Source organism: Acomys russatus, chromosome 22, assembly GCF_903995435.1.
Source record: "Acomys russatus chromosome 22, mAcoRus1.1, whole genome shotgun sequence".
NCBI classification, from domain to species: Eukaryota; Metazoa; Chordata; class Mammalia; order Rodentia; family Muridae; genus Acomys; species Acomys russatus.
Window position 1 is genome coordinate 53,839,097 of NC_067158.1, and position 19,865 is coordinate 53,858,961.

At 39.5% G+C, this 19,865-nt stretch overlaps 1 protein-coding gene across 4 annotated transcripts in view; it reads left to right on the forward strand.

The window, feature by feature from the left end:
- Positions 1–19,865, forward strand: part of Ube2k (ubiquitin conjugating enzyme E2 K) — a 56,912-nt gene that overhangs the window by 20,473 nt on the left and 16,574 nt on the right. For 2 of the 4 annotated variants that reach the window (XM_051165259.1, XM_051165260.1), the window contains exons 2-3: positions 2,613–2,706; positions 10,966–11,024. The exons of the other annotated variants lie outside the window; for them this stretch is intronic. In XM_051165259.1, coding sequence (XP_051021216.1) covers positions 2,613–2,706; positions 10,966–11,024 — 153 coding nt within the window. The remainder of the gene's footprint in view (positions 1–2,612; positions 2,707–10,965; positions 11,025–19,865) is intronic. 4 annotated transcript variants of the gene reach the window in all.

Consider the following 19,865-nt stretch of genomic DNA (forward strand, 5'->3'; position numbering starts at 1 on the left):
ACTCTGATTTTATAGTAATAAAATTGCAGTTTACGTTCCGTGGCATACCCTCGACTGACAGCACCAGGTAGGGATCGCAGGACTCAGCACACATATGACTCCACAGGCTTTTCTGCCATTGTCTGCGTTTCCTGGCGTTCTTGAAACACACACTGGCACCTTAAGTCATATAAGTAGACTTAAATAGACAGCCACACACTGGCACCTTAAGTCATATAAGTAGACTTAAATAGACAACCACACACTGGCACCTTAAGTCATATAAGTAGACTTAAATAGACAACCACACACTGGCACCTTAAGTCATATAAGTAGACTTAAATAGACAACCACACACTGGCACCTTAAGTCATATAAGTAGACTTAAATAGACAACCACACACTGGCACCTTAAGTCATATAAGTAGACTTAAATAGACAACCACACACTGGCTGGCACCTTAAGTCATATAAATAGACTGAAATAGACAACCACACACTGGCACCTTAAGTCATATAAGTAGACTTAAATAGACAGTCAGTAAATAGAAGGTGGGTAGTGGGAGGCTAGGATTGTAGAGTAATCGAATGTTTAAATCAAACTGAAGATATGAAGAATATTTACTTGATTAAAAAAGTTTGAGTGTGAAAAATCCTTTTTAACTTTTCATTTTCTTTTTATCTTTAGTTATCTGCAGATAAAGACCCTACTCTAGACCATGTAGAATGGTTCTTTAGAATGGGATTCATCATGGTGATGGTATTTTCTTGAGCTGATTTAGTAAATCCTTCATATACTAATAGTGTTCTTTCTCTGGAGTGAAAAAAAGATTCATTTTTTTCACCTCTGAATTATAAATTGGGGGTGATATGGACAGATACATGGGCAGGTATAAAAATTAATAATTATTTACTTAGCATTTTACTAATCAGAGAATTGGAACAGTGGACAGGAGAGCAGTTTTCTAATTTATTGCCTTCTTTTTCCTCTTCAAAAACAACTCTAATTAGATCCTTTAGTACCACAACATTTTAGCATTATTTACTTCATTTTAGACCGGAGAAGATTGATTGTGGGATGCTATGTAGTGATCTTTGGAAGTGCTGATGATTTACAAGAGACTGTTTTGCTTATAAGTCTTAGTGGGAGAAATGAGGGATGAGGTTGATACTTGTGGCTGCTTAAATTGGTTGGTAAAACTTAGGGCCTCCAGTTTTCTTACATTCACTCTTATACATAATGGACAAAGTATTTTTACTTTTACTAAAATACTCATTTCCTCCTCCACCACAAGTGCAGAGTGTCAGTTTTCTAGGATGCAGGAAGACCCTTCTTGTGTTTATTTATCTATAATAATCATTCTTGGAACAAAAATACTTTGAAAAAAATGAGATACTGTCGTTGGATAGAAAAGTTATGAAAGAAGCCAGTATCAGTTGGAATGCTTTTAGAATTCACGGAAGTCATTTTTATCTTGTGTTTTTATTAAAATATTATGAATGATGAAAACTTAAAAATTGAAGTTTGAGTTATATACTGTTTGTATACTAAAAATATTTATTATACAAAAAGATAAAACTGGTGGTGGTTTATATAAGAAGTGAAGACGCTAAAGGCCTGAGACAACAGTTGTTGTTGCTGTCCTGTCCATTAGAAGGTGCTTCTAAACACCAACAAATTCATTATTGAAATTTTGTAAACTTTTTTTTATAAATGTCGGCATATTACATAAAAATACAGAATTCAAATTAAAATAAAACCTTGTACATTAGGGGTTAGTTTTAAATTGAGAAAGCTGGTAAATTGGCGATGTTGTGAGTGTTCAGTGTATAGACCAATAAGGTAACAAGGAAAGCACGAGCTGGTAAATGGAGAGAGCTTATTTTCAGGCAGCCACATCCGGTAGACGTGAGTGCTAATGTGAATCACATTGCCTCGTTTTCTGAACTATTTAAGGTGGCCATGACTCTTGAGGATGGTCTGTCACAAGGTTATAAAAAATACTTTGAGAAGCATTCAGTGTAAGATAAGTAGATGTACATAAATTTAAAGTGGGTTTGTTTTAGATAGTTGTCACTGAAGTAAGTGAAGCAGAAAAATAAGTAGAAGACACTAGAAGATTCTAGTAAGGCATTTAGGATTTTACCATGGAAAGGAATGCTATGCCTATAATGTGTATCTTTGTGGTGGATGGTATAGTAATTTAGTCAGCTAATCAAATACCTAGAGTTGTTACGGTTAATTCAAATGGGAGCTTATGACTTAAATGGCTTTTACTAATCGTAAATTTTCTTGTGATTGGGCAGAGAAGTGTAGAATCAGCATCTTAGCAGTCAACTACAGAAGAAGAGTATGCATTGAATTGGCCAACAAAGTAATTTGTCCATAATAACATTTCTGTAAGGTCAATAAATAATTGTACTCCTGTTTAAATTGGTACTATTTTATTATAAATATTGAAGTTAAAATGTTTATTTAATAAAATTAAGTCTTAGAAAAGCATAGACTTATTTTACTAAATTGAATTAGATAATCACACATGAGAAATGGGTTTTTAATTTTTTAATAGGTAATATTTTAAAATAGGCTTCTTGTTATTATAACTAACATTTATTTTCTGTTTATTTTTAAGACGAGCAAAAATCAAATTAAAGTAGATCTTGTAGATGAGAATTTTACAGAATTAAGAGGAGAAATAGCAGGACCTCCAGACACACCATATGAAGGCAAGTACTTTTTTCTGTATCAAAATATTGTGTGTATTAGAACTTGTCTGAAACCCTGAGTCAGAGTAATCTTGAACATCTATCTATTAAATTCATGGAAGGTAATTTTATGTGGCTTAGGGTATATTGCAGTTTTTAAAATGATAAATTTTGACATGACTGGTTTTTGTTAATGAGTTTTATCTGATTTTAAAAAAAGTTCTCAAATACAGTTAGCAAAGCCAAGTTACAGGTTACAGGCTAGAATTTAACATTCCAAATGTCTTGTTCTGTTATGCCATAAAGCTTCTTTCTTTATCTTGTTCCCAATTCTGTTGTTTAAAGTAGCCACACATTTTATAGCATAATAGAATTATATAGAACATTAAGCCTTGAACATAGATAGACTCAGATACCCTTGATATAATTAATAGCAAACCTTGTCTTAACATTTTGACTAATAAGATGGTGGTTTTGCTTTTAAAGCTCCCCCTCCAGGGGCTGGAGAGATGCCTCAGTGGCTGCTCTTCCCAGGACCCAGGTTCAATTCCCAGCTCACAACTGTAACTCCAATTTCAGGGGATCCAACACCCTCACAGACATACCTGCAGTCGAAAACAGCAATGCACATATAAACAAATAAATAAGCCAAGGTCCCCTCCTATTCGTATCTCATTTGGTCATATATTTATATAGGTTATTGCCCAAATACTTAATTTTCTTTATTTAAAACAACTTTGAGTAATTATTTTAAAATATACAAAAAAGGAAATGCTTTCTCGTTTTCCATGTTCATTAATTATGAATGATCTTAGCTCTTTAATTTTGAACCTGGCATTAAGTATATGATAAAGGAAGAAACTGTACTCTCTATTAACAAGGATTGCAGAAGTGGGTCATGCAGGACAACCATTCTTTTGCAATTTATGTAAAGATTACTCAAATATTTGTATAAGAGAAAACATATGTCCAAAGCATTTCCTTATGAGAGTACTACATGTTTTTTCTCATTCAGTTTTCAGTTTTCACCTAATCTTACAAGGTAAGTACAATACAATTATAATAATGGACAAATTTGAACTTTCGAAATTTAAGTCATTTGTGTAAGGTCAAACATCTTTAAGTGAAACAGCTGGGATTTGGCTTGGCTTTGACTTCAAAGCCTGCGCTTTTAATAACTTTCTGCTTTTGATTAAATAAGAATTCAGCAAGTATTAGGAGTGGTGCTTATTTATAGTGTTCTCTATAATCTGTAATGAAGTTCAGAAAACTCAATATTCTTGTCAGCTTTTATTTTCATTCAAAACCTTAAAAGATCCTAGAGTATCATTAGACTATCATCATCTTTTTTTGTTTATTTTGTTTTGTTTTTTAAGCAGGGTTTCTGTATGTAATAGCTGGCTATCCTGGACTTGCTTTGTAGACCAGGGTGGTCTTGAGCTCATAGAGATCTGCCTGTATCTGTCTCCCAAGTGCTGGGACTAAAGGCGTGTGCCAGCACCTGGCTTTTTGTTGGTTTATGGAACGGTGTTTTCTTGGTAGCTTGCACTGGCCTCAGCTCTTGGCAGGCCTCAGGCTTCAGCGTGCTGTTGGGTCCTGAGTGTGCACCACCCTTACCTGGCTCACCTCGCTGCCCCTGCCCGGCTGCTCCTCCTGCTTCCGTCTCCCAGTCGCAGGGCTCACAGGCACAGCACATATCCCAGGACGCTTAAGTCCAAAAAACTTATATTGCTGTTCATTCCATATCTACTATTATGTTTGGCTTGTTACATGTTTCTATGTGGTATTTCGTTTTGTTTTTAAATCAGAACCTTGCTATGTAGCCCTGGCTGGCCCTTAGAACTCATTATGTAGACAGCCTAGCATTGAACTCACAGAGATCTCCTGCCTGTTCCTGGTGCTGGGATTAAAAGTATGCACCACCACAGCTGGGATTAAAAGTATGCACCACCACAGCTGGGATTAAAAGTATGCACCACCACAGCTGGGATTAAAAGTATGCACCACCACAGCTGGGATTAAAAGTATGCACCACCGCAGCTGGGATTAAAAGTATGCACCACCACAGCTGGGATTAAAAGTATGCACCACCACAGCTGGGTCATTCAGTTCCTTTGACATCCATTAGTGGAGAAGATCTTAATTATCTTATAAAAATCAAATTCTTAGTAGCAAATACTGTCTTTCTCCTAGCGTCTTTAATGGCAGGCACTGCAGTTGTGTTGTTTTTTCCTCTTTTATTATTTTTTTGTGGTACTGCGGATCTGATTCAAAGCCTTGGGCCTGTTCCAAGCAGTTATAAACTGTGCTACATCCCCAACCTATAATTGTTCCTGAAGTGCTTTTTGAGATTGTTCGGACATTTTTTCAAAATGTAAGAAATAAGCTGAGTGTGGTGGTGTACACCCTTAATCCCAGCACTTGGGAGATAGAGGCAGGAGGATGGCTGTGAGTTTGAGGCCAGCCTCGTCTACAGAGCCAGTCCAGGACAGTGAAGGAAACATAGAGAAACCTTGTCTCAAAAAACAAAAAACAAAAACAAAAAACTTACCAAAAAAAAAAACAAGAAATAGTAGTATTATTCTAGGGCTCTTGGGGTAAAGTTAAAGTACACAGGAGGCCCCCTAAGCTGAGTAGCTAGAATGTTTGTTACCTTCTTAGCAGTGTTTCATCAGTAAATGAACTTGTAAAAATTGCATAATAATTTTTCTTAAAATAATTAAGATAAAACATTCCATATTTGCTACAAACAAGTTATTTAAATGTTTATTTCATCAGCTGCTTCACAATAAGAATATTTTTATTAGTTTTTATATGAGTTGGTAGCATGTGTTTGAAAAGTAGATTATTTTAAAATCTGTTTTTATCATAAAACTGTTAAAGCAATATTTGAAGAAAAGTGCCATTTATGTCAAAAACCTTGCCTTCTGAACATAAACACAGGTAAAAGAAGTCTTGCTGGTGCTCCTCCCCAACCCCCTTGCTGTTTGTTTGGACATGAGATTGGCATGCTGGCACACAACTCCAAGCTGTGTGCTCGCTGGGCAAGCTCTAACACTGAGCTGTATCTTCACAGCCTGCTTTTGGTTTTGGTCTAAATTTAAAGCTTAAGAAAAGTTTGCTTGTAAAATATTTATCTACATTATCATTAAAAACATTTTTTTGTTGTTGTTGTTCTTGTTTTTCAAGATAGGGTTTCTCTGTTTAGCTTTGGCTATCCTGGAACTCTCTCTCTCTCTCTGCAGACCAGGCTGGGCTAGAACTCACAGAGATCCACCTGCCTCTGCCTCCCTGAGTGCTGGGAGTAAAGGCGTGCACCGCTGCTACCACCACCTGGCTAAAAAGCAATTTCATGTTTTAAAAATGACCAGATTTTCAAGGAGAATAAACATGGAAAGTTGCATATTACGTTTCACTTACTCAGTTTTCTTAACTTCTTTTTTCTTTTCTTTTTTAAAGATTTATTTATTATTTACACACTGGTCTACATGTACATCTTCAGGCCCAGCAGAGGGCATCAGGTTACATTATAGATGGTCATAAGCCACCATGTGGTTGCTGGGAATTGAACTAAGGGCCTCTGGAATAACAGTCGGTGCTCTTAACCTCTGAGCCATCTCTCCAGCCCCCTTAACTTCCTTTTTCTAAGTAACTCAGTGGTAAAGAACTAATTTAGTTCTTTTTGCCTAAAAGAACCTTGAAATTTGTCAAATTTAAATTGGCATTTCAGTAATTTTCATCTGCTTTCTCTCTTCTCTTTGGAGGAAGTTAAAATTCACAATCGTTTCCTTGTATATAGTGTCTCCTGCTGGTAACCGTAGCGTTTGGGAGGCTGAGGATAGGATCTCTATGAATTTAGGGCTACCCAACGTTACTTGAGTCTAAGGTATAACTTTGTATAGAGGATGTGTTTCAAATATCCCACTACTACCCTCTAAGAAGATAAGAGAAAAAAGTGAGTAAATGTTTGATAATTGGAGGCTATTTTTTTAAAGATTTTATTTATTTACTTATTAACTATACAGTATTCTGTCTGCACACCAGAAGAGGGCACTAGATCTCATTACAGTCAGTTGTGAGCCACCATGTGGTTGCTGGGAATTGAACTCAGGACCTTTGGAAGAGCAGTCAGTGCTCTTAACCGCTGAGCCATCTCTCCAGCCTGGAGGCTATTCTTAAAGTTGTGTCTACTGGGGGCTGGAGAGATGGCTCAGCAGATGAGAGCACCCAGAGGACCCAGGTTCAATTCCAAGTACCTACATAGCAGCTCACACCTGTTTATAATTCTAGTTCTAGCACTTCTGACACCCTCACACAGACATACATGCAGGCCAAACACTTACAAACGTAAAATATGAATAAATAAATAAATAAATAAATGAAAGAATGAATGTTGTATGTAACTGTCATGTCTGTAGTTAGCTACTTGGGAGGAGTTAATGGAAGAATTACATGGCCCTAAGAGTTCAGGTAACATAGAATGACCTGCTCTCTATAACCAAGCAACAGAGAACACAAGTAGAATAAAATACAAATACATGCTCCAAGAGGTAAATGTTGTATAGTAAAGGTTGTTGTGTATAGTGCTTGCAGAAGTCCCTTAGGGGCCGGAGAGGTGGCCCAGTGGTTAAGAGCACTGCCTGCTCTTCCAGAGGTTCCAGAGGTTCAATTCCCAGCAGCCACATGGTGAATCACAACCATCTATAATGTGACTTGATGCTCTATTCTGGCCTGCAGGTGTACATGCAGATAAAGCACTCATACAGACTAAATGAACAAGTCTATCTTTAAGAAAGAGAATGTACTTTTTAAAAAGTCCCTTAGCTATTCAGCGAGGGGGCCATTTGTATGACTGTGGGCCCTTGAGCTTATATTATCAAGTGGCAGAGCTGCTTTAATGTTCTATAATGTTTGCAAGGTGAGATCACTTAACGATGCACTTCTCATATCTGTTGCCAAGCCAGAAATTATTGTGTGTCATGACTGACTCTACATTGATTTTGTAGGAAAGTTGTCGTATAATGCTTGACAGATCAGTTTGACGTGGAGTGGAATATTTTGAGGACTCCACAATTTAACAGTGTTTATACAATGTCCCTGGTCTTCAGTCTGCTCCTAAATTAGGCATGTAAGAAGGAAGACCTTTGTGACATATAATAAAGATGCCACTCTGAAATTTAGTCAGAAACAGAGTCCTAGAGGAAAAGAAGCGCCCATGTGGACTACACCATGTGTGTGCTTGAGCCACTGCGTGTTGTGGATATAGTCTGCTTTTATTCTCACGTTTAGTAAACCTATATTTTTACAGCTGAAGAAGAAAAAGAGTCTGTATATTTTTTTTTCTTTTTTCTGAGACAGGTTTTTTCTGTTTAGCTTTGGCTGTCCTGGACTTGCCATATAGACCAGGCTGGCCGCGAACTCACAGCAATCCACCTACCTCTGCCTCCCAAATGCTGGGATTATAGGCGTGTGCCACCACCACCCGGCAAGTCTGCATATTATTTAAGCAAAATACCTGTATTTATAACTTTTTTGAGGGTGAGGGTTGAGACAAGGTTTCATTCACTGTGTAGCCTTGGCTGTCCTGGACTTGCTCTGTAGACCAGGCTGGCCGTAACTCAGAGATCTGCCTGCCTTTGCCTCCTGAGTGCTGGGATTAAAGGCGTGCACCGCCACACCCAGCTCTATAACTCGATATAAATGGTCATCTTTATATTTACAGAATTCTCCTAAGTACCCTGCTCTTACCTGTCTTCTTTCTTCTGCTCTGACTGCCTTTTTTTCTTTTTTTAAACATACCACTCTTACCATATGTCCTTGATTCAGACATCTTAAGGAGTTCATATATCACTTTAATAGAGGGAACTCTACCAAAAAGAATGGTAAACCCAGCTCTTGGAAAGCTGAGGCAGGAGAAGTGCAGGTCTAAGGGCACCCCGGCCTAGATAGTGAGACCTTGGGGTATGTGAAGGAGGGGAGGTGGGTGTTGGCTTTAAGAGCCTGGGCATCAGTGAAATGCTCTTTTATTTTCTCTGAAATCCAAATGCAAGGAGGCATAGTAATGAGAAAGGTAGATTTGAAAGGACCCCAGATGTATTGACAACAGTTGACTAAACTTCTCAAGAGCTGAATGTTTGATGATGATAGTGCCACTAGCACACTTACTGTGTCATTTTCACATGCATGTGAAGGAGTGACACTGTAATAAAACCTAACAATTGAAATGAACACTAGATTAAGTAACTCATTCAGGACTATGACAATTTGTTTTTGTAAAGATTTATTATTGTGTATCGGTGCCCTGCCTGCATGTACATGTGCAGGCCAGAAGAGGCACCAGATCTCATTACAGATGGTTGTGAGCCACCATGTGGTTGCTGGGGATTGAACTCAGGACCTCTGTCTGGAAGAGGAGCCAGTACTCTTAACCTCTGAGCCATCTCTTCAGCCTCAATATGACATTTTTTTTTTAAATCTAGTTTATTCCTTGATTATTAGAAAAGCCTTTAGTTTCATATGTAAATATTTCAATAGCACAGTTTTATTTCCTGTTTTTCATTAGTGAATCTTTCATGCTAATGGGTCATGAAGTCTAGAACTGGGAAGTTTATTAGAGGTAGAATTTTGGGAGTAAGGGGAGAGGTGTGTTTGAGGCAGGCTGGCCTAGGCAGCTCTAGCTTAGCAGGCTTTTGAATCAGGAGAGCCTCCAGCCTCACCATAGAATGGGCTAGCCTTTTAGGAGTTGCTTCCACACCCAGGATACAGAGTGTTCTTACCCAGCCTCACCTACTGCAAGACTTTCTCCTTGAGAGATTAGGGACATGGAGTTATGGTTTACTTTGAATACTTCCATTGTAAGAACCTAGTTAAAGCCTCCCCCCCCCCCCCCCCCCCCCCGCAGTGCCTGTTTAACTTCAGTCGTTCAAGACGGTTTCAGAACCAGAGTATTGCTTTCTGTTAATACACTTATTGCTAGGTAGAAGAGGATAATGTTGTATCTTACCCTGTTTCTTATTTTGTTCTTCTACTTTATTTTTAAATTTTTTTAAAGATTTATTTATTATTATGTATACAGTGGTCTGCCTGCATGTACACCTGCATGCCAGAAGAAGGTGTCAGATCACATTATAGATGGTTGTGAGCCACCATCTTGTTGCTGGGAATTGAACTCAGGATCTCTAGAAGAATAGACAGTGCTCTTAACCTCTGAGCCATCTCTCTAGCCCTAAAATATACTCTTGTTGTTTTCTGAGATAGGGTCTCTCTGTGTAGCCCTGGCTGTCCTGAACTCGCTTTGTAGACCAGGCTGACCTCGAGTTCACAGCGATCCTCCTGACTCGGCCTTTCGGAGTACTGGGATTAAAGGTGTGCGCCACCATGCCCGGCTTTTATTTTGAAATTTTAAATGAACTATTAACATCCAATTTAGGGACACAGGTTGATTCTTTTCATTTTGAGACAGGTCTCATGTAGCTCAAGCTAGTCTTGAATTTTCTTTCTTTCTTTCTTTCTATCTTTTTTTTTTTTTTGAGACAGGGTTTCTCTGTGTAGCCTTGGCTGTCCTAGACTCACTTTGTAGACCAGGCTGGCCTCAAACTCACAGCGATCCACCTGCCTCTGCCTCCCGAGTGCTGGGATTAAAGGCGAGCGCCACCACGCCCGGCATTAGTCTTGAATTTTCTATGAAGCCGAGGGGGCCTTGAATTCCTGGTTCTATCCTGTCTGTACTGTCCAGGTTTCGGGTGTGTGACCCCAGGCCTTGCTTAGGAGATAGATGGAAAGATGGAGACTTTTTGTTGGGGAGAATTGGCTAAGAGGGTTCCTTTTGTTAGTGACAGATCTGTGCCCTTGTCTCTGTAATTTTTTGCCTTTTCTTTTTTTAATCCTCTATTTCCTGTCAGCATCTCTTACCATGTAGATTAGAGAAAGCAAGCCCACTGAGCCTTGTGCTACTAATTAATAATGATATATTTGACAGTTGAGTTGTCTGTAGGCTAAAAATACATAGAGTTAAAATACACAGAGATGATGTATTTGTGTGTTTCTAGTTCTGTTGCTGTTAAACAAATATGTACAGTAGAACTTTTGTGTGCTTTAAATTTTCTTATAAAGTCATGACTTTCATTATTTTATTTAGGGATTTCAATTTTCTCAGCACTCAATACAAGATAATACATATTTTGAAACAATTTTTCAGTGCGTTTGGGTCCACATACTTGAGTTGAGCAGCATTCTTAAATTTGTCTTCCCTCTCACCCCCCCCACCCCTTTTTTTTTTAGGTGGAAGATATCAACTAGAGATAAAAATACCAGAAACATATCCATTTAATCCCCCTAAGGTATTGTAAGCCCATTTTTATGCATGGAGTTTTAAAATATGTTGTATTTCTTAATCTACCTAGTTAATTGAATTTTAATGTGTTTTAGCATTTATTAAAGTTACAATTTTCTGAGTTAAATTTGAGTAAGTTTAATGGACAAGATGTCAGTGGCTTGCTACTGAAGTTAGAATGAACTGCGGGCATGGTGGCCTACTCCTTTAGTCCTAGCACTTGGGAGGCAGAGGTGGGGTATCTATGAGTTCGAGGCCAGCTTGGTTTACAAAGTGAGTCTAGAACAGCCGAGAAACCCTGTCTCGGAAAAACAACAACAACAAAACAAAAAAGAAAGAAAGACGTTGAGAAAGAAAAAAGAAAAGCAAATTTACTAAAGCTAGCCATTGATGGCTGTATATTGGAGTACGATTTGTAGCTCATAATGGCTCAAATACTAGAGTCAGATAATTAACTGTATAGTCAGATTTAGAGAGAGGTTCTTACTCGCTTCAAATAAATGCTGTTTTAAAAAGTATATATTTGAGCTGGTTGTGGTGGTCCACACCTTTAATCCCAGCACTCAGGAAGGCAGAGACAGGTGGATCTCTGTGAGTTGCAGGCCAGCCTGGTCTACAAGGTAGTCCAGGAAAGCCAGGACTACACAGAGAAACCCAGTCTTGAAAAAACAAGAAGTACATATTCTGTTTCATTTAGAAATTATTTAAGGCCTAGGGATTAGCTGGTTCAATGATAGAATACTTTCCTTGCAGGTGCTAGGCCTCGAGTTTTATTTGCATTACTGCCAAAATGGGGGAAAAAATACAAAAAAATTTTTTACAAGAAACTTGAGTACAGTGTACCAAGGAATAGGTCAGTCTTAGATCCTCTGCTTTTTTTTTTTTTTTTTTTTAATTAAAGATTTACTAATTTATGTGTTTTATATGTATGAGTGCTCTGTCTTCTTGAACACCAGAAGAGGGAGTAATATCTCATTGCTGACGGCTGTGAGCCGCCCATGGGTGCTGGGAATTGAACTCAGGACCAGTGCCCTTAACTAAACCATCTCTCCAGCCCTTCACTCTCTGCCATTGTAGAAGGGGAAAAGCGCTGATTGCAGCTGTGATAACTATTGAGAAAGAATGGCGTTGTTCTAGGACTATATGTAACAAGGAAACCTAGAGTAAACCTAGATTGTTTTGCTAATACAGTTTCTTTATACCTTTATGTTTATAACCATTGTTTAGTCTTTCAATTTTATTACTTCCCTTTTTTGCCTATCATGTGATCAGTTGCCTGTCACACATTGTCCTGTTCCATAAATGTTCCTTAAAAAATTACTTTCTGCTAGGTATAGTGGCACACGCCTGTAATCCCAGCAGTCAGGAGGCAGAGGCAGGCGGATTGCTGTACGTTTGAGGCCAGCCTGGTCTACAGAGTGAGTCTAGGACAGCCAAGGCTACACAGAGAAATCTGTCTCGAAAAACAACCAAACCAAACCAACCAACCAAACAGAAAGCACTTTCTTTGCTAATGGTATGGAAATTCCTTATGCTGTCAGTTACAGCTTCCTACAGCTGGAGCTCAGTTTTCTTGTCTGTCAGTCTTATCCTTGCATTCATATTTGGGTCTCATTTCTCAGCCTGGTTATTTGTAGTTTGTAGATAGATGCTTATTGTTGTATGTCTTCTGCTGCCCTCACTTGAATCGTTATCCATATTATTTGAAATTCTAGTTTTCTTTTGAGCTATGGGTAAAGTAATAAGTCTTTGTAAACTGTGCCCAACAAATACTTCATTTTCAGCTCTCATATTAAAAACTAATAGATTTTTTTATTTGATCTGTCTATCTAGGATCTCACTATGTTAACCAGGCTGTCCTCGAATTCACAGAGGTCTGCCTGCCTCTGCCTCCTGAGTAATAGGTGGAAAGGCATCAGTCACCATGCCCAGCTAAAAGCCTAATACATTTTTTTCTTCTTCTTTCTATTTATTTATAATTGTGTACCTCTGTGTAAATATGTACACATGAAGTGTAGATTCTTGAAGATTCCAGAGAACTTAAGTCCCCTGGAGCTAGTTTGTAAGTGGTTATGAGCCTCCTCACATGGATACTGGATGGGGCCTTTGCCAGAGCACCAAGCTTCCCCTCTTCGAGTCAGAGTTCCTCTGTGTAGCCCTGGCTGTCCTGGAGTCGCTTTGTAGACCAGACTGGCCTTGAACTCACAGTGATCCGCCTGCCTCTGCCTCCTGAGTGCTGGGATTAAAGGTGTACACCACCACTGCCTGGGGCCAAGCATTCTTTTTAAGTGTGTGTGTGTGTGTGTGTGTGTGTGTGTGTGTGTGTGTGTGTGCATTTTTATTTTAAAAGAACATGTGAGAGTGTTTCGCTTGCATATATGTCTGTGCATCATGTGCATGTGTGCCTGCAGAATCCCCAATAGGGCATCCCCTGGAACTGGAGTTACAGATAATTCTAAGGTGCCATGTTGTTGCTGGAAATCGGACTGGCTGGGAAAAGATCAGTGTGCGCCTAATCTCCACGCCCTCTCTATAGCCCTCCATTATTCACTGTTAGCCTCTGAGCTGATGCTGCGTCCTCCCCTGGCCCCCCCTCCATTTTTTTTTTTTTAAACTTTGAGACAAGGTCTTACTGTATACCTTGACGTGCTTGGAACTCCCTGTGTCTATCAGGTGGCTTCAACTCCCAGAGATCTTTTTGCCTCTGCCTCCCAAGTACTGGGTTTAAAGGCATGTATCAGCGTGTTTGGCTTGTATTTTTTGTGTGTGTCTGTATGAATGTGTACATGTGTGTACATATTTGTATGCATATACCACCACATTTGGCTTATGCTGGGGATCAAAGCCAGGGCTCTCTGCATTCTAGGCAAGAACTCTAGAGCTACATCCTCAGGTCCCATTTTTAGATGGATTATTCAGCAGTATGAAATATATTCACATTGTATGTAACTAGAAGCATCTACTCCAGACTTTCATTTTTCTAAAACAAAATATATGTTCATTAATCAGCATTTTGTAGTTACTTACTCTCAGCTTTTGAAAAACCGCTGTTTAGCTGGGTGTGGTGGCACATGCCTTTAACCCCAGCTCAAGGAAGACAGAGGCAAGTGAATCTGAGTTCTAGGCCAACCTGGTCCAGGACCTGTAGAGTTTCATAATAGAGGAGGTCCTGCCTAAATAACACAATCCCTCTCCCCACCCTATCCTCTCCAAAGCAAAGTAAAGCTTTCATTTTTTCCCCCCAGTGTCTGTGAATTTGACTGTTCTGGGTACGTTGTATAAGCCAAATCACATACTATTTTCCCCTTGGCATCTGCCCTTAGCCTTTTCTTGCCTTTGTTCATCCATGTTGTAACATGTCAGAATTTCCTTCCTTTTTAATGTTCAGTGTTTCCTTCACTGCATGTACGTACTCCACCTTGTATATTTATTCATCTAAGTGGAGCTTAAAATTTATTTTACTATTTATTGTGTATGCAAAACACTCTGTAAATGCAAGTGGGCCAAGGTCCACACACTGATGTTTGTTAAAGGACAAACTGGGAGTTGTTTTTCTTTTTCTTTTTTTTTTTTTTTTCTTGATTTTTCCTGACAGGGTTGCTTTGTGTGTAGCCTTGGATGTCCTGGATTCGCTTTGTAGACCAGACTGGCTTCCATCTCAGAGATCTCCCTGCATCTGCCTCCCAAGTGCTGGCATTACAAGCATGCACCACCACACCTGGCTTGGTTTTCTAACACTTGGGGCCCAGGGATCAAACAAGTTATAGGACTTCATTTAGTAAGAAGTTTGGTTTGTCCTCTGAGCCATCTGGTTAGTACCTGGTTTTTTTGCTTGTTTGAGACAGTGTCCCACTATCTAGCCTGGACTGACCTGGAACTCAGAGACTGCCTGTCTTTGTCTTCTGAGTGCTTAGAATAAAGATGTGTGCTAATGTGCCCAGTGGGTTTTTGTTTTTGCAAAGGGCTTTCCCTATGTTGCTTGTACTAGTCTTGAAATTCTAGACTCAAGCAATATTCCTACTTCAGTCTCTGGATTGTTTCTTATGGCTTATTGTATTTTTTTTTTTTTCCCCAAATAGAAAAGGAAGGAAGAAGCAAGCTTTATATAGCCACTGCATTTTCTGTGTTAGGAGGTGACAGTGACAAATGACATTTGTCTGTGCTAAGATTTTTAAAAGATTTATTTCCACTCTAATGGTGCGGAAAATTGGGCTGAGAGGTTAGCTACTCCAGACTCTGAGATTTTGGTAGTCTGTATGTTAGGTTATTGAGCTGACTGTCCTTCTGTGATCTTGTTTTGGGAGGAATAAGAGCAAAGTATCACATCCCCTGCTCTTGTGTGTGCGCCTGCATGTTTGAGTCAGAGTCAGGTCTTCATGCTTTTGCAGTAGATGCCTTTCACCACTGTCCCATGTCCTCAGCCCTTTGCTTTCCTTTCTTTTTTCTTTTCTTCTCTTCCTCCTCCTGCTCCTCCTCTTCTTCCTTTTCCTCCTCCTCCTTTTTTTTCTCTTTTTGGTTTTTCCAGACAGGGTTTCTCTGTGTAGCCTTAGCTGTCCTGGACTCACTCTGTAGACCAGGCTGGCTTCGAACTCACAGAGATCTGTCTGCCTCCACCTCTCAAGTGCTGGGATTACAGGTGTGCGCCACCACACCCGGCTTGCTTTCATTTTCTTTTTTCTTTTTGTTACATTCTGGTTTAATAGGAGACCTTGTACCTATTAGGCAAATGCTCTTCCCCACGGTGGTGGTGGTGGTTGTTGTTTCTTCTTCTTCTTCTTCTTCGTCTTCTTCTTCTTCCCCTTCCTTCCTTCCTTTCTTCCTTCCTTCCTTCCTTTCTTTCTTTCTTTTTTTTCTGGTCTTTGGTTTTTGGACTGTGTAGCCTTAGCTGTCCTAGACTCACTTGGTAGACCAGACTGTCCTCAAACTCACAGTGATCTGCCTGCCTCTGCCTCCCCCAGTACTGGGATTGCAGGCATGTGTAACTGCGCCTAGCTTAGGGTTTCTTCTTGAGGTAATAAAAAAAATAATTTTGAAATTAGATACTGGTGGGCAGTATGAGCAACTCAATACTGGACTAGCCAGTCTAGCAGTTTGAGCATTTGCAAAGCATGTGTCAGGTTGTTTGACTACTAATGTCTACTAAGCAAGTGGTTATATAACCATACAAGTTGAAGTGTGTCCCCACCCCCATTTTTGGGTAATCTTTAACATGTAATTTAGGGTCTTAGAAATGGCAAGCAAACAATCTTATCATTGAACCCAGCTGTCCATATTAATGGAATGATATTTTGCCTCTGGTTTGTAAAGGTTACAAAGGAATTGCATAGCCATGTCTTTTCTTAATCACAGAAGAGCCCTCCTACCTATAGTTTCTCCTGTGGCCAATCGCAATTTATGTGTGTCAAATGGAAACATCTAGAAGTATTTCCTAATTTAGAAGTAACTTTTATATAATACATTGTTATAAGTGTTCTATTATGTTAACAATTGCTTACTGTGCTTTATGTATTGGACTTTATTATAAGTGTGTAATCGATAGAAAATAAAGTATACAGTAGCTAGAGAGATGGCTCAGTGGTTTAAGAGCATTTGTTCTTGCAGAGGACCACTTGTTTGTTTGCTTGTTTGTTGAGACAGGGTTTCTCTGTGTAGCCTTGGCTGTCCTGTGCTCTCTTTGTAGACCAGGCTGGTCTCTAACTCATAGTGATCCTCCTGCCTCTGCTTCCCCGAGTGCTAGGATAAAAGGCACCACCTGGCCAGAGGACCAATTTCTGATTCCAGCATTCACATAGTGGCACACAGCTATATGTAATTCCAGTCCCAGGGTTTGCAACACCCTCTTTTGTCCTTCATGGGCACATACATACATATAGGCAGAATACTCATACATACAAAATAATTTCTTTTTGTCTTGTTTTTTTGAGCCTGATGTCACTATGTATCCCTGGCTATCCTGGAAATAACTCTGTAGATCAAGCTTGCCTTGAACTTATCTGTCTCTGCCTCCTGTGTCACCTCTTTTTTTTTTTTTTAAAGACCAAAGTAGTACAGTGTTCAGTGCTGTGACATTTTGCACATCCATATGGGCTTGCAGGGCAAGCAGAGCCCTGTACTATGTACCAGAAATTTGAGAAAACATTGACTAATTTATCCTAAAATGGAGATTTTTTTTTTTCCTCTTTGGTTCCATCTCAAATCATTGACAAATTCTATTTCAAGTCACTGACTAAAAGAGCAGAAAACCATCTGTGGATCAAAAAAGAATAGAAGGAATTGAGATCCCCAGTGCTCTTCCTAGAGTCAGCTGTACTAAATATATTCTTTTTGTTTTGTTTTGTTTCGAGACAGGGTTTCTCTGTGTAGCCTTGGCTGTCCTGGTCTCACTCTGTAGACCAGGATGGCCTGGAACTCACAGCGATCTGCCTGCCTCTGACTCCCAGAGTGCTGGGATTACAGGCATGCATGCCACCACTGCCAAGCCATAACATATTTTTAATATATGAAATAAATAGTATTTGCTTCAAATTTTTTCCTTTTATGTGTATGGGTGTTTTATCTGCATGTATGTATGTACATACCCAGTACCCACATGTTGGCTTACAACTATCTGTAGCTCTGGTTCCCGGGGATCCCAAGCCACCTTTGGGTTCACATACATACATACATGTACACAAAGCATCCTTATACATTGAAATAAGCAATAAAGATCTGAGCCTTTGATGACTTTCTTTAAATACAATTCATTAAAAAAGAAACATGGGAGTTCAAGGCCAGCCTGGTCTACACCAGTGAGTCCAGGACAGCCAAGGCTACACAGAGAAACCTTGTCTTGAAAACAACAAACCCCAGACCCCCTCTTCCCCCAAAATAAACAATCATCTGGGTGTTCAGAATTGAACCCAGGTCCTCTAGGAGAATGACCAGTTCTATCAACCACTGAGCCATTTCTCCATCTGTGAAATTGTATATTAAATACCAACCTTTATGAGCAGGCCTGCTTGTTTTAAATAATAGAGCATTTTCTTTTATATAAATGAAGTCTTTTTCATTACGAAGTAAATATAATATCCTTACGTTTTTCTCCACCAATCTTAATGGTGGAATTGTAAACTTGCATCTAACATGAAATAGGACTGTAGTGTTTGTTGACTGAGAGTGAGGGGAATGAGACTGTACACTAGAGAAAGCTGATGTGAGTTGCTCATATAGTGCCTCTTTCATTTCTGTCTCCTGACAAGCTTTCTCTGCATGTGTAGTATTCAGATTTTTGTGTAGCAGTTGAATATCACTTATAGCTGGTGAGTTTAGAATTTCTCACATGGTACTGTTACTATTTTTAAAGTAAAAATAATGAGACTTGAATTGCTTTTATTAGTGTGCCGTTGTACTAGAGTATTATAAATCAACTTTTTTTGTTTTTGTTTTTTGAGACAGAGTTTCTCTGTAAAACATCCTTGGATGTCTTGGAGGTCACTCTGTGGACTAGCCTGTCCTCAAAATCATAGAGATCCACCTGCCTGCCTTTATCTCTCGAGTGCTGGGATTAAATGTGTGCACTACTACAGCTGTCCTCACTTAAATTGTTTTCATTAGAATGCAACTCAAAAAAGAACATTCTGTCATTGTACTGTTCTCTGAAATTAAAATTATTGTGTGTTTATGCTGTGGTGTACCTGTGGAGATCAGGGGACAACTTCTACCTTTCCATGGGTCATGGGAATTTGGACAGGTTTTCAGGCCTCACAACACAAGTGCGCCCCCACCTCCCAAGAGTCCCACACACAGGCTGTGCATGGCATATTTTAGCACTTTGGGATCCAAGGCAGATGTGAGTTCTAGGGCAATCACTGTTAGTGTGACCAAAACAACAAAAACCAATAAATAAAAATCGGGATGGTATGAAAAGGGTAAGAGAGCAAGAGAGAAGCTGGGTATGGTGGCGCACGCCTTTAATCGTAGTACTCGGGAGGCAGAGGCAGATCCAGTCCCTGTGAGTTCAAGGCCAGCCTGGTCTACAATGACCCTGTCTTGAAAAACTTAAAAAAACAAAGAAAAGAAAAGAGAAAGAGATGAGATGGGTTTGTCCTTTTATATACTCCTGGGTAGGGCAATTCTAGTGGCAGGTAGGTAATGACATCATAGGTTGCTAGGCAGACTGGGGCAGGATGCTAATTGTGAATATGCTGTTCATGTTGGCTTTATAGAGATACAGCTTTCTCTGCCTCCCAAGTGGGCAATGTATGGATGTTTATATGTCTTTCCATATAAATCATGCTTGCCTGGAACTCTCAGCGATCTACCTGCTTCTTCCTCCCAAGTGCTAGGATAAAAGCATGTGTCATAACATCTGGCATGTGTTTTTGTTTTTTCAGAGTGTCAGGTAACCTCTGTAGGCCTAGAACTGTACACAGTTCATGTTGACCTTCAGCAAACGATCCTCCTGGTACAGCCTCTGAAATGTCGATGTTCTGAGCTGTGCCACCTACCTGGCTCAAGTTTTTACTTCATCTCGGCCAACTTTTTTTTTTTTTTTTAAGTTTAACATTTTTGTTCTCTTAGTTTAGGAATTATAAAAATGGTAGAAAGTGTTGCTAGATAATGGATATTAGGTGGGTCTGGAGCAGTGGCAAGCCTGTGGCTGCTTACAGGTGACCTACGGCCTGGGAAGGCAGAGCAAGAAAGGAGGAGGCTGAGGATAAAGGCAGTAGGACAAAAAGAAAAAGGCCATGGAATGCTGGTGTGCGCAGCAAGGTCTTATCAGTCGGTCACTGCTGTACCAGTAGATGATAATTGAGTCTCCTCTTGAAACAATTGTTTTTATTTGACCATCCAAATCCAAAACTATTTG